Genomic DNA, 13,760 nt, shown 5'->3' on the forward strand with positions numbered 1-13,760 from the left:
CATGCATACAACGCTGGAGGGCAAAAAGACAATTCTTTTACATGTCTTCCATAGCTGCGTTACTAGATGTAACTTAGAAATGTAGGTATTATGGGTTGTTGTTATGTTGCTGTACAGTGTTTTAAGATCATGTTCAATGTGCCCCTTTTTAACTTTGAACCCCTGCCCCTTCAAAGGTCTCTGCACGGCCCTGTTCATATGTATGGTAAGATGTATTATTTTTACCCCCTAGCTTGGTTGTCCCCAGAGTGCTAATGTTGTTAGCAGCTAACTTAGTGTTGAGTCCTGGACAGAAAATAGGTTTGTTCAGTGGGACTTCCATTTAAAAAAAAAGCTGAATAAATTGAATAAATTAAATATAACCCCAAGGTAGCCATAGACATCCTGATGTCTATGGCTACCTTGTCTTGACCACCCTTGATGGGGGTCAAGACATCCTGACCCCCATCAGAATGTCTTGCAGCATCCGAGTCACATGTCTGAAGCCCAGAAATAGAACGCTGTGATGTTTGTTTGAAAGGAAAAAAACTCAAATATTATTGAGATCAGGTCAGATTTTGATTGAGAGCTAACAGCAGAGAGATTTTTATTTTCCAAAATATTTGTTTCACAGAAGTCATTGTTAAAATTCTGCTGTGAAAATGTGTTTGTACATGCTCTACACAACCAGGTTCATAACAGTATATTGGTATTTTATACAGCTGCAAAGTGACTTTTGTTTCTTAGCAGGGAGGAGCTTCAGTTAAACACATTTTGTTCCTTTGGGAGGCTTCACAGTGTTTTCCTCTGTTATTTTATATTTCTAACATATTTTCTGTGTATGTTTTTAAATGAATGATTAATAACATTTTTTTGCTCAGGTACATGTATGATGATACAAGCAAAAATAATGACTAATTGTCTTTGTGTCTTTAATTAAAGTTATCTGTCTTCTTACATCTTGTCTCCTCAGTGACCTTTCATGTTTTCACTTCTTTCTATGGAAACATGAACCTTTTTTCACAAGATTCTGTTATTGTTAGTATTTTCAAGTCAAAACAACATTTCACTGTGTTCCTCTAAAATATATGTAGTCATTCAGTGTTTAACTTTAAAACTGAATCACAACCTACAAAACTACAACCTGATATAACATTAGACTGTTTTACAAACTAAACAGATCAGACTCAAAAAAATTCATTAGATGTTCCAATATGGTTCTTTTGTAAGAATAAATACCTTTTGATAACTGACTCCAAACTCACATTTCTGAAGTAATTTTTTCATTAGTCAGAATGATGTAATATTCTAAAAGTAAAGGCTGTTCAATTCGCTGTAGAAAATCCTCATAATTAACAGAAATAAAAGGCTTGGAAACATCCGTGTGTTTGTGTAATTACTTTAATACTGTGTTTCATTCACTTAAATATATAAACCTTTTATCAATGTTGTGAGATATTTAATATAACTTTATGTTGAGAGGAGGCTCAAAGGGGAAAAGTCAAGTGGGAACTAAAAATCATTTACAGTTTCTTCAGTGCAGCCAAAGTGAAACACACGGGAAGTTACGGAGCTCACGAGGTAGCATTAGCTCCTCTTAGAAGGTAGTTTTAAAATAGGTTTGGTGTTTTCGGTAAATATTTCCGTGTTTTCAGTGAAAATGTCTTCAGTTCCGCCTCAGAGAGAGTTTATCAACGAGCAGGTAACTCCTGCTGAAGAAACATTCACAGAGTGGAAAGAAATCAACGTTAAGATGGAGGAAGAGATGGAGGATCAGCGCAGACTGATGGATTTTACCCGGATACCGAGGATCATCTTACACCGGATAGGTACGAAACACCTTTAAATTTCACTCAGTAGAGTTCAAAACAGCGAGAAACAATGTAGGTAATTTTTTGGGGTGACCCTGAACTCAAAGTAAAAGACTCAGAAATATCAAATCAGTTCCCGCCGGAAATAAATAAGTAACAATGAATAAATAAATACTTAGAATGATGAACTCTGACCTCGACAATAGCCAATAATAAAGAATATCCTATTCATTAAATAATATCAAAATTACAGTATGTGTTTCGTGACTCCTTCATCTCTACTTCACCAGTTTAAGAAAGTACTGGTTAAAGTTTGCGCTTAAAATGATTAGTTTTACTAACCAACTGAAATTATTAGTTTATGGTTAGTTTAATGTTTTGTGTTTAGTCTTATATTTTACTATTGTTTAGGTTCGATCTATGTTAAATTATGGCTCTTTAAATAGTCACATGAGGATTCACACGGGTGAGAAGCCTTTTTTATGTGAGATCTGTGGAAAAAGTTTCTCTCAAAAATCTTATCTTTCTCAACACGTTGAAGCTCACGCAGCTGAGAAGACTTTTTCTTGTGTGATTTGTGGAAGACCTTTCCGGTCTAAACCTAATTTACTTTTTCATATGAAAACTCACCCAGGTGAGAAACCTTTCTCTTGTGTGACGTGTGGAAAAAGTTTGTCTCAGATTAGCAATTTAACTGTTCATATGAGAGAGCACAGAGCACATGATGGCATAATTTGAACCTGAAGTATCAACATTCTCAGTAACTTGCTGTTTGAAAGCGCAGTAATTATTGCTGGGTGACATTTTGTAAATGTAGCAGCTTTGTTAAAAAAACATTTCAAATGGATTTAGCTGAAATACTTTGAAGAAATAATCTTATTCTGGTAGTTTTAGCTTTTCATTTAAATGTTTATTTTTAAGTGAGATTGTCTCCACATTAATTGTCTGTCCCGCGTGCTCTGTTTTTATAGTTTGTGTGTTTTACTGTGACTGTACTGAAGAAACAGGAAATGATTTTTGGTTCCACTTTGAATTTTCTGCTGTGCTTCTCCTCTTTGTAAAAAAAATTACAAACTTTATTGATAGGTTTATTGTTAGTGGAAATTTAGAAAATAGTTTCTTTTAGTTATATGTGTAAACTGGGGTTGTGACTCTTATTGTATGGTGGTAAAACATAACGCTTGCATACTGCTTGCTTGATAATTCAAGACCAAGTATACGTAGGGAGGGAATGTTTAGTGAGACTAGATCAGTCTGGAAAAAACACTGATGATGTTGTTGCAATAACTAATAAAATGCTGATTGAGTGAAAATTACTTATGTCTCCTTGGTAACGAAGAGCGATAGCTCATTAGAGTAAACTTTCTTATTCATTTAAGTTTTTCCATTACTATTCGTTCAGTACCTCAGTTCACCTGAGTGAAACGCAGTACATAAAATAATTACACACAGACTAATGTTTTCAAGCTCTTTCAGTTAATTATTAAGTTTTATGTTTTTTAACACATTTACTAAAGTTTTTATATAAAATGTTTATATTAAACTTCCAACGTTTAATAAAAACATTTTAAATCACAAATGTGACACAGAAGCACCTTCATGCTGCCACCTACTGACAAGAACCTGATACTACACCTACATTGTTTCAGCTGCAACAGATGAGAAATCAGTGACTCAGCTATTTTTCTACAATTTGTGCTTCTGAGTTCATTTCAGTGGATTTCATATGCTGGAGTATGTTTAAACAGTCATGTTCAATAACATGGAATCAGACCAACAAATAAACACATTTTATGTCAGAAATGTGGGTTTGAAGTCAGTTATCCAAAAGTTTCTGTTGTAAGACGGTTTTTTCAATTATATTCAAAATGTTCCAGTTAAATACAATACTCTAAACCACATGTGGCCTCACACTGTTTAACTTTAAAAATGAATCTGAACCTACAAACTATAACCTTATGTGCCGATATAATAACTGTACTTGTTAACCCCTAAACAGAAATACAAGGTTTTAAAACATCAGTCTATGAGTCATTATTCAAAGTACTGTATCATAGGTGTTTGGTGCCTTTCTATCCTAAAGAAAAAGATATAAAACTTCAGATAAAACAACAAGATATTAACATTTATGGAAAAACCTCACATAACCTTATATTAAAGCAGGTAGTACAGCGGCCTCCGTAAGAAAGGCTAACAGTATTCAAATATGCCGCATAACTGATCAGTACAGTATTGCGAGGGAACGCAAAAGAAATTTTTCCCCATGTCCCCTAGAGGGCTCCGTAGAAAACAGAGGCAAATTATTTAGAACATTTTATATCACGCTTAACTGTCTAGTCCAGTGGTCCCCAACCCCCGGGCCGCGGACCGGTACCAGTCCGTGGACCAATAATAATGAAATATTTCTGTTTTATGTATTATTTGGGTCTGGAGGACCTTTTATTTTGAAAATCCTTTAACCTGATTCTCTCGGTTGCGTCTTGCGTGCCAACATTGAGCCACAAACCGCAAAATGAGTCAGAAACAGATCAGATGTTTTTGGAAAGTTTCTTTATGAAGGGAAAAGGCCCAGAGAAGAGACAGGAGGATGGATTTATCCCGGCAGGTGATTCCCACAGTCCAAGCTCTGCATGATATGGTGACCGGATGTTAATGAGGCAATGAAGCTTCAAGCTGCTTCGCCACTAGAGACCAAGAACCCTGAGCATCAGCAACACTTCCGGTGTTATTGTCTCTCATCTCTCCCAGATGGACCGTCTGGCTGCAGAGAAACGAGCTCAGGGCTCCATTAGTCGTTATTGTGAGTTAAAATTTTCACGAAAGTAAAATGTTTGTTTTTGTGGTATATTTTGAAGGGATATGTAAACGTTACCATAGCGACCAGAGACAGAAACCGTTAGGGCAGCGGCCAAGACGAGGAGAGGAGTAGAGCTTTAGGTCTGGTTCACACGGCACGATTTTAGGATTGTCGGCCGATTTTCCAAACCTCTGTGACCACAGAGCCGATAAAAGTCCAACAGGTTCGGTCGGTTCGTGTGTCCAGCCACACGGCAGGAGCAACACACCACACTAACCGGTTCCAGAAGAAAATCCAGTAAAACCCCCAACATACCAAACATGAATTTAGAATAATCAAACATGGATGATGATGTAGAAGCAGCAGTGATAGTTTGTGGCTCATTTTAAGAGATAAAATGTAACAAATAGAAAAGGCGTTTGATAAAAGATGGCGGGAGCAACCGCTCTATTTGCTGCACTATGATTTGGAGGTGAGTTATGTTTTTTCGTAGTTAACAATTTAACTGAATAAACATAACCACATATAATAAACATGTATAAAATGTGAATTTTTGCTTATATCTGCTTAACAACCCTGGTTGTAACAACTTGGGTTGTTATTCTGCCGTGAACCGAATTAATTTGTTTGTTATTGACTTTTACTCAATTAAATTTCTTACGTATACATTGCAAATTGTATTTTTATTATAGTTGATTATGTTGTTTTTCATCTCTCCTTATTTCTTTTGTTCTTCCTATAACTGATGGAGATATATAGACATTATTTATAATGTATAAAAGTATTGTTTATGTCATGTAATTAGCCATACATTCTTAAGAAAATGAAATAATAAATACTTTATGGTATTCTTATTTAGTAATGTAATTAGATTAGTTGTATTCTCACCCCACGCCACTAGAGGCAGAAGCAGGCCCGAGAAGATGCGACTATGGAGCAAATTTAGAAGTACACCGAAAGCAATTTCTTCGGTTTTTAGTATCATGCATAAATTGATTCAGACGGTATCACATAATTTATCATTTGACATTATTACCAGGGGAGAGCGCGAACGCAGTCCCCCACTACCATAAATTGTGCAGTTGAGATTCTCCCATGTGGAGAATTCACAGAAGTCAGATCGCCGCAGTGCAATGGCTGATCCTCACCCTGAGCGATCCACCTACAGGATCATGGAGTCGCTTCTGCCAGGTAAGTATGCTGTTCATTCCTCCGACTGACGATTAACAACTTCACACATCCGGTTCTGACTCACGGTGGGAAAGAAAATATTCCCTGATTCACTTTAGGATTTAACATTTAACAAAACACATTCAGTAACTCATAGAAATAATAACAAATATGTAATAGAAATCAAAATAAACCAGAATATGGGCGGTTTAAAGCTCCCAAAATGCATTGCGAGAGAGTGCTGAAGCGTTTTAATTTTAGCATTTAAAATGTATTTCGTCCCTCAAATTAACCTAAGCAACCTAAGTATATTCAGAGCTGATTACATCTACAACAACTAATAATTTATATTAATATATCTAAAATGTAAAGGAAACCAAAACAAATGTTTATTTTGTATCAATAACGGCGTTAATGGCCGCTCTGCTGCTGCCACCTGCTGGTCAGAGCGAGGAATGACATTTAACGGAATAAACAAACTGAATGACAAAAGATACATTTTGTTTGATCTCAGTGGGCACCAGAGTGATTGACAGAAAATACTTAGAAGATACGTTTTGGTAATTACGAAATTAACAGATGATAGTAAAATAAATATTTATCATTTAACATTATTACCAGGGGAGAGCGCGAACGCAGTCCCCCACTACCATAAATTGTGCAGTTGAGATTCTCCCATGTGGAGAATTCACAGAGGTCAGATCGCCGCAGTGCAATGGCTGATCCTCACCCTGAACGATCCACCTACAGGATCATGGAGTCGCTCCTGCCAGGTAAGTATGCTGTTCATTCCTCCTACTGACGATTAGCAACTTCACACATCCGGTTCTGACTCACGGTGGGAAATTAAAATAAACCCTGAGTCACTTTAGGATTTAACATTTAACTAAAAACAATCAGAAACTCAGAGAAATAATAAATATATTTTAAATAACTCAAAATGAAAAACTTAGAAAAACTCAGAAGTGTTAAAATTGTATACTTTTCAAGCTCTAACTTCAGAAACTTTCTTTAAAGAACAAACCATACTAATAGATTAACAGTAAATGCATAAATATTTCCTACTTTAAAGAGGTTTGTTAGAGCTTTCTATATGTTTTATTTAGAAATGTTATTTTGTTAATACATTGTTCAGTGGCCATTTAATGTATTATTTCACTATTATTTTATTAATGTGGTTATGTGATGTGTGTTATGTGAACATGAAAGTTCACATAACATAAAAGTTATGTGAACTTTTTTTGTTATTATTAGGTGATCAGTTACTCAGTATTTCAGTAGTTTACCAAATACTTCAAAATAAAATACAAAGAACATTGTTCCAGCAGGGGTAATTAAATAAATAGAATAATAAATATTCGTTCTTTGTTAAATTATGGCTCATCTTTTGTTTTCTCTTTTATTCGTATAAATATAGAACTCAGTCTGTTAAATGTTGATTGAAAAATGAATATTGACTTTATTAAAATTCATGCAATGTTAAGGAGGAAGAGACAGGCCCTGTGGACCAGGGCTGTTTATATATATGAAGGTTTTCCTGATTTACTCTTTGTTTCAAACAGAAGGTTTTATTCCAGTCGCTATGTTTATGTAAATCTATTCTGTCACACAGTCTTCTACTAAACAGAAAAAAAGAAAAAGACCATCTTTGTTATACTTTATCTAAAATTATATAAAAAGTTTCAATAATTTTCTATCTGAAATTCAATCCATATCATCAATACATGTTTTAAGCAGACAAATCATTAAAACCATGTCAAAGAAATGCATCCATTTCTCCAAATCATTGAAATAAAACAAAGTACAAAGGATAAACACACAATAAAGGTTTCAAAATTTTAGAAGTCTAAATCTTAAAGCATTCAAACTCATTGTTCTTTTAAGAGACAATTTCTTCCTTAGTCTCATTAAATAAAATGGAAATATAAAATTGCGAGAACAAAATGTGTCGGTTGCAATTACTCCACTTCCAAACAGCAAGTTACTGAGAATCTTACTTGAGGTTCACATTGTGCCATCAAACCTGCGTGAGTTCTCATGTGAACGGTTACATTTCTAATGAGTGAAACTTTTTCTACAGGACATACAAAAGAAAGGCTTCTGTCAGGTTTGACACCTATTAAAGACAAGTTGAACAAACACAGAAAAGACAAGAGAGTTAGATTCTTTTGATCTTGCGAGGAGAACGGACAGAGATGTGTTTACAGTTACAAATCTCCAACCGCTCTGAAACACATTTGTCCGCTCCTCTCTTTTTATTACTTTCAGAGTCCCTATCACAGAGAACACTGCAACTCTAAGGGGTGGGGACAAAACATTTCATTACTTAGTTGCAGTGCTAATGACAATCACGAACTAAACACATGTTATCTTGCATTAAGACACAGAGTAAAAAAAGAACAAGTCGTACATCTTCAAGGCGACGGTTCTACAGCTATCTAACAGTTCAAAGGAAGAAACAGTCCTGCTGAGTAATAAACCCTGTGAGCTCGGTTATCACTGCTTCTCTTCAGGGAGGCCCTCTTGTAAAAAGGAAATCAAGTAAATCAAACAATACAGAAACATTCTTTATGCTGAAGGAAAAGAAAACAACAAAGGCATATAAGACGGAACATCATATAAGTAACACTACTGTTATAAATGAAACAACAAATATATGATAATATATATACATTTCACCTAACAGCTTCTAACCCGTGTGAATCTTCATGTGATGACGTAAACTGGATCTACACACAAAACATTTTCCTCACTTTTCACTAAGGGTGCACCGATTGCAAAAGTGCAGACATGACCTGGTGGGCCGGTCCAATAGTCAAACCTCTCAACGGAACAGAAGAGGACAGTGGGTGAGGTCAATAAAATTGGGGGATCAGATCGGCTTCACATGCATGTTTCTGCTGATCACCAATGTCCCAAAATTAAGGAAATCAACATAGATTAATCGGCTGGCTGATAAATCAATGCACAGCTACTACTCACATGTGTGAATTCTGATGTGAGAAGTTAAAAGGTATTTTTTAGTGAAACTTTTCCCACAGATCCCACAGGAGAAAGACTTCTCTCTTGTGTGACTCTTCATGTGATGAAGTAAAAATGACCTAAAAGGAAAACATTTTCCACAGGTCCCACATGAGAAAGAATTCTCACCTGTGTGAGTCTTCATGTGAAAATGTAAAAGGTGTTTTCCAGCAAAACATTTTCCACAGGTCGCACATGAGAAGGGCTTCTCACCTGTGTGAGTTCTCATGTGAGTAACTAAGTGAGATTTATACAACCAATTTCTTCCACAGGTGCCACAAGAGAAAGTCTTCTCACCTGTGTGAAATCTCATGTGAGCACTTAAAGTTTTTTTATGAGTGAAACTTTTCCCACAGGTTCCACAAGAGAACGGCTTCTCATCTGTATGAATTATCATGTGAGCAGTTAAGCTTTTTTTATGAGTAAAACGTTTTCCACAGATCTCACATGAGAAAGGCTTCTCTCCAGTGTGAATTCTCATGTGAATATTTAAACTTTTTTTATAAGTGAAACTTTTTCCACAAGTTCCACATGAGAACGGCTTCTCACCTGTGTGAACTCTCATGTGATCAACTAACTGAGATTTAAACAAGCATTTTTTTCCACAGATACCACAAGAGATCGTCTTCTCACCTGTGTGAAATCTCATGTGAGCAGTTAAACTTTTTTTATGAGTGAAACTTTTTCCACAGGTCCCACATGAAAAAGCCTTCTCACCTGCGTGAGTTCTCATGTGATCAACTAAGTGAGATTTATTCAAGCATTTTTTTCCACAGATACCACAAGAGATCGCCTTCTCACCAGTGTGAACTCTCATGTGAACAGTTAAACTTTTTTTATGAGCGAAACATTTTCCACAGGTCCCACATGAGAACGGCTTCTCACCTGTGTGAACTCTCATGTGACTAACCAAGTCAGGTTTCCTCCGGAAACTTTTTCCACAGTTCCCACATGAGAAAGGCTTCTCACCTGTATGAATCGTCATGTGATCAAGTAACTGAGATTTAGACGCAAAACCTTTTCCACAGGTTGTGCACGTGTAAGGCTTCTCACCTGAGTGAATTCTTATGTGTCTGTTTAAAATGCCAATCTGATGGAAACTTTTTCCACAAGCTGCACATGTGAACGGTTTTTCACCTGTATGAATTCTCATGTGATTAGTTAAACGACTCTTGTGAGGGTAACCTTTTCCACAGGTTGAACATGTGAAAGATTTCTTGGCCGTGTGAGTTCTCACGTGTATCATGAAGGAATTATTTCGAGAAAAGGTTTTATCACAAATTTTACAAGAATATAGATTTTGGTTTGGTTGAGTTTTCTTGTGTGTTTCTTTTTCTGAAGTCTCAGTTGTGCCTTTCTGCTGTTTGTTCACCAAAATGTCATCAGTCTCCTGTTTCAGCACAAGATGCTCTTCATCCTGACTGATGCAGAGTTGCTTTTCTTCGTCTTTGAACTGTTGATGTTCTGGTTCCTCTTGTTCCTCTTTTATCTGCAGAGGTTCTGGTTCCTCTTGTTCCCGTTTTATCTGCAGAGGTTCTGGTTCCTCTTGTTCCTCTTTTATCTGCAGAGGTTCTGGTTCCTCTTGGTCCCGTTTTATCTGCAGAGGTTCTGGTTCCTCATGTTCCCGTTTTATCTGCAGAGGTTCTGGTTCCTCTTGATCCAAAGTGGAGTTTTCCTCCGGGTTGCTGAGCTCATTGAGAACCTCCTCCTCTTTCCAGCATTGTGGGAGATCTGGACAAAAAGACAAAACAAAAGCTTGAATATGTGAGTCAAACAATGAGCCTTACACTTTCATTAACAAAAATTAAAATAAAAATATTTTTCAGCAAACATGTGCGCTTACATTAAAAAATAAAATCTCTGCCGCAGTTCATCTTTTTTAGCGATATTTTCTTGCCATTTGTGATATTAATTGGAAACGTGTTTTATGGATTTTCCTTAGAGATATTTAGTAGAAAGATGCGCTGTGAGAGTCTGGGGCTGTCCTTTTCACATTCTGCCAGTGAAAAGCTTTTTCACAGCTTGAGCACCTGGTGATCGCGTAGCTTAATCCACCGGATGGTTTGAGTTCTTTCGTAATAGGCGACCATGTATTTTATTTTTTTGGTAATAAATTCCTCAATTTTTGGACTTTTGTGTACACTTATATGTGCTGTTATTATTCAATGATACAAAGTTTTGTTTGAGGGAAAAAAAAACAACAGAACTTAAACAATAATAAATATAAGAATACGCTCTAAGAAATCATAAATAAATGAATATTTTAAACACTCATTAAGCTCTTACCAGTAGTTTCTTGAACTGGCAGATTAGAGATTAGAGAGTCATGGATCTTAAACTTTGATTTTTTTATTTTTTTTTTTAGGTTTTGTTGGCTCTATTGGCCTTTAATAACAGTTTTTAGACACGAAAGTGGGTTACGACAGAGAGGGAAAACGTGCAGCAGAGGTCATAATCCTGGTCAGTTTTGAATAACTAATAAAATTAGAGAGGCCTCCTACAAAATTATGCATGGATACTATTTGCCAATCAGTATATGCAAAAAGTCAAAAAGGAAATTAACATAAAATGCTCACTATTTTCACCCCGAAACCTTTTTGGCTTTGCATTCATATAAAAAAAAAGTTTTGTGGCGATGTCATTTATAATCGATAATGTATATAAATATTTTGTTTTACGTTGAGAGAATTAACCTTAGTTTTCACAATTGTTTGAGAAAAGAAGAAAATATATTTTTTTAATTAATGTGATTGTATTTTTAGTAAAGTTTTTTTTTATTCACAAATGTAAATTCAATAAAAGAATTCCTTGTTTTGAGACTTTTAAAATTGAGGTACTAAACTACTTTCAGTTACTCTTTCAATCAATCTATTAGCATTACCTTTCGCAGGTAAGAATGAAAGAAAATATCGCAATTTTACAAGCAGAATTTCTTGACTTTGCGGCTAGAATCTATCTTCTAAACAACCAAGAAATATTTCCCTTGTAACTAAATTGGCCCAGAGTAACTACTCTGGTTGTAAATATCTTAGCCTAGCTAATTTCCATACTGTGGAGTTTTTCTAACGAGAGAGAGCTGATGAGAAGCTGCTGTTAGAAGGGAAATGCTTTTCATACCAGAGGATTTTAGCAGGTCAGTCGGGATCAGAGCTGGATCTGTTTTTCTCCAGTCTTCTGTTTCACAGATCAGCTTCAAAATGTTGGTGTTTAGCTGTATCGTATAGATGCTACAAGTTAACGCCCCAATATTTTAAAAATGTATGTTTTCTCAGAATGTGGAGGAATCAGGATTTAATTTTCTATTACACTGTTGGATAATTTGTCCTTTATCTTTAGCCTATGTCAACCAGGACATCTCAGAAGTCACTGGACTGCTCCCAGTTTGACCAGCAGACTGAACCCTGTCTGTGCCCCGTGTTAGCAGTATAAATAAATCTGTATTTTAATGTAAACTTTTTTCCCCATTCACTTTTTGTGCATTTTTATGTTCATGAATACATTGAGGTGTGTGTGTCTTCATCAATGTCAATATAAAAAAAATATTGATCAGAATCAGCTGTATCACATAGAAACATTGTGCTCTTTAAAACAATTAAATAATCACATCAAAAAGTTGGAAATGTTGTCATTAGTGCTTTTTTAAATTTAATTTGAGTTTTCTATAATTCCCAAATCTAATTGGAGAGTGTGACACAATGTGTCAATGCCAGGCATTAACTTAAAATACTTTGTGCAACGACTCTTTATAAAGTTCGGTCCATTTAATTATATTAGCTTACAACAGGACACATTCAGTTTGGCGGACGCTGTGGCGTAACAAGGCGTCTACGTATTCATGTCTGTGGTCTCATCTGTATCGGTAAAACGTGAAGGTGTTTCGTACCTATCCGGTGTAAGATGATCTGCGGTATCCGGGTAAAATCCATCAGTCTGCGCTGATCCTCCATCTCTTCCTCCATCTTAACGTTGATTTCCTTCAACTCTGTGAATGTTTCTCCAGATACCTGATCTTTCATAAACTCTCTCCGAGGCTGAAATGAAGACATTTTTATTTAAAACACTCAAACATTTAGCTAAACCTCAACCCCGTCTTCAGACAACCGTCTAACAAAAGAAAAGCTAAGGTTACTCTTTTGTGTGTTTCACTCTGGCTGTACTGAAGAAACAGGAAATGATTTTTAGTTCCGCTTTGAATTTTCTGCTGCGCTTCTCCTCTTTTAATATACTGTTTTGTTAAAAAGAAATTACAAACTTTATTGATAGGTTTATTGTTAGAGAAAATTTAGAAAATAGTCTCTTTTAGTTATATGTGTAAACTGGGGTTGTGACTCTTATTGTATGGAGGTAAAACATAACGCTTGCATACTGCTTGCTTGATAATTCAAGACCAAGTATACGTAGGGAGGGAATGTTTAGTGAGAATAGATCAGTCTGGAAAAAACACTGATGATGTTGTTGCAATAACTAATAAAATGCTGATTGAGTGAAAATTACTTATGTCTCCTTGGTAACTAAGAGTGATAGCTCATTAGAGTAAACTTTCTTATTCATTTAAGTTTTTCCATTACTATTTGTTCAGTACCTCAGTTCACCTGAGTGAAACGCAGTATATAAAATAATTACACACAGACTAATGTTTTCAAGCTTTTTCAGTTAATTATTAAGTTTTATGCGTTTTATTACATTCACTAAATTTTTCTGTAATCTGTGTTTCTGAATTGATTTCCATGGATTTCAAATATTCATATGCTGGAGTATGTTTAAACAGTCATGTTCAGTAATATGGCATATTAAGTTTATTTCAGTAGCTCAGTCAGTTCAGTGAGTGAAACGCGATTAGAATATTACACCAACAAATAAGAATGTTTTATTTCAGAAATGTGGGTTTGAAGTCAGTTATCCAAAAAGCTTTTTTAATCTTACAAAAGAACCTCATTGGAAAGTATAATTCATTGAGTGTAAGTCTTCTTAGACCGTACAAA

At 35.5% G+C, this 13,760-nt stretch overlaps 1 protein-coding gene and 2 non-coding genes across 3 annotated transcripts; all 3 read right to left on the minus strand.

Moving 5' to 3' along the window:
* Positions 1-5,623: 5,623 nt before the first annotated feature.
* Positions 5,624-5,786, minus strand: LOC111611261. The gene has a single exon (XR_002753964.1). It is a non-coding gene; the product is annotated as a U1 spliceosomal RNA (small nuclear RNA).
* Positions 5,787-6,375: 589 nt separating this feature from the next.
* LOC111611260 lies at positions 6,376-6,538 on the minus strand. The gene has a single exon (XR_002753963.1). It is a non-coding gene; the product is annotated as a U1 spliceosomal RNA (small nuclear RNA).
* A 1,556-nt stretch (positions 6,539-8,094) lies between these two features.
* On the minus strand, positions 8,095-12,907 carry LOC111611170 (gastrula zinc finger protein XlCGF57.1-like). Its single transcript, XM_023346931.1, has 2 exons — positions 12,662-12,907; positions 8,095-10,509 (listed from the first exon to the last, which is right to left on the minus strand). The coding sequence occupies exons 1-2, from the start codon at positions 12,822-12,824 to the stop codon at positions 8,732-8,734; spliced, it is 1,941 nt and encodes a 646-aa protein (XP_023202699.1). The 5' UTR covers positions 12,825-12,907; the 3' UTR covers positions 8,095-8,731.
* Positions 12,908-13,760: the final 853 nt, after the last annotated feature.

This window comes from Xiphophorus maculatus, chromosome 14 (assembly GCF_002775205.1).
Source record: "Xiphophorus maculatus strain JP 163 A chromosome 14, X_maculatus-5.0-male, whole genome shotgun sequence".
NCBI classification, from domain to species: Eukaryota; Metazoa; Chordata; class Actinopteri; order Cyprinodontiformes; family Poeciliidae; genus Xiphophorus; species Xiphophorus maculatus.

Excerpts from the sequence above, each read along its gene's own strand:
- LOC111611170 (XM_023346931.1), bottom strand. The coding sequence starts at position 12,824 with ATGTCTTCATTTCAGCCTCGGAGAGAGTTTATGAAAGATCAGGTATCT. Across the intron at positions 10,510-12,661 it reads GATCATCTTACACCGGATAG|ATCTCCCACAATGCTGGAAA; the intron begins GTACGAAACACC and ends CTTTTTGTCCAG.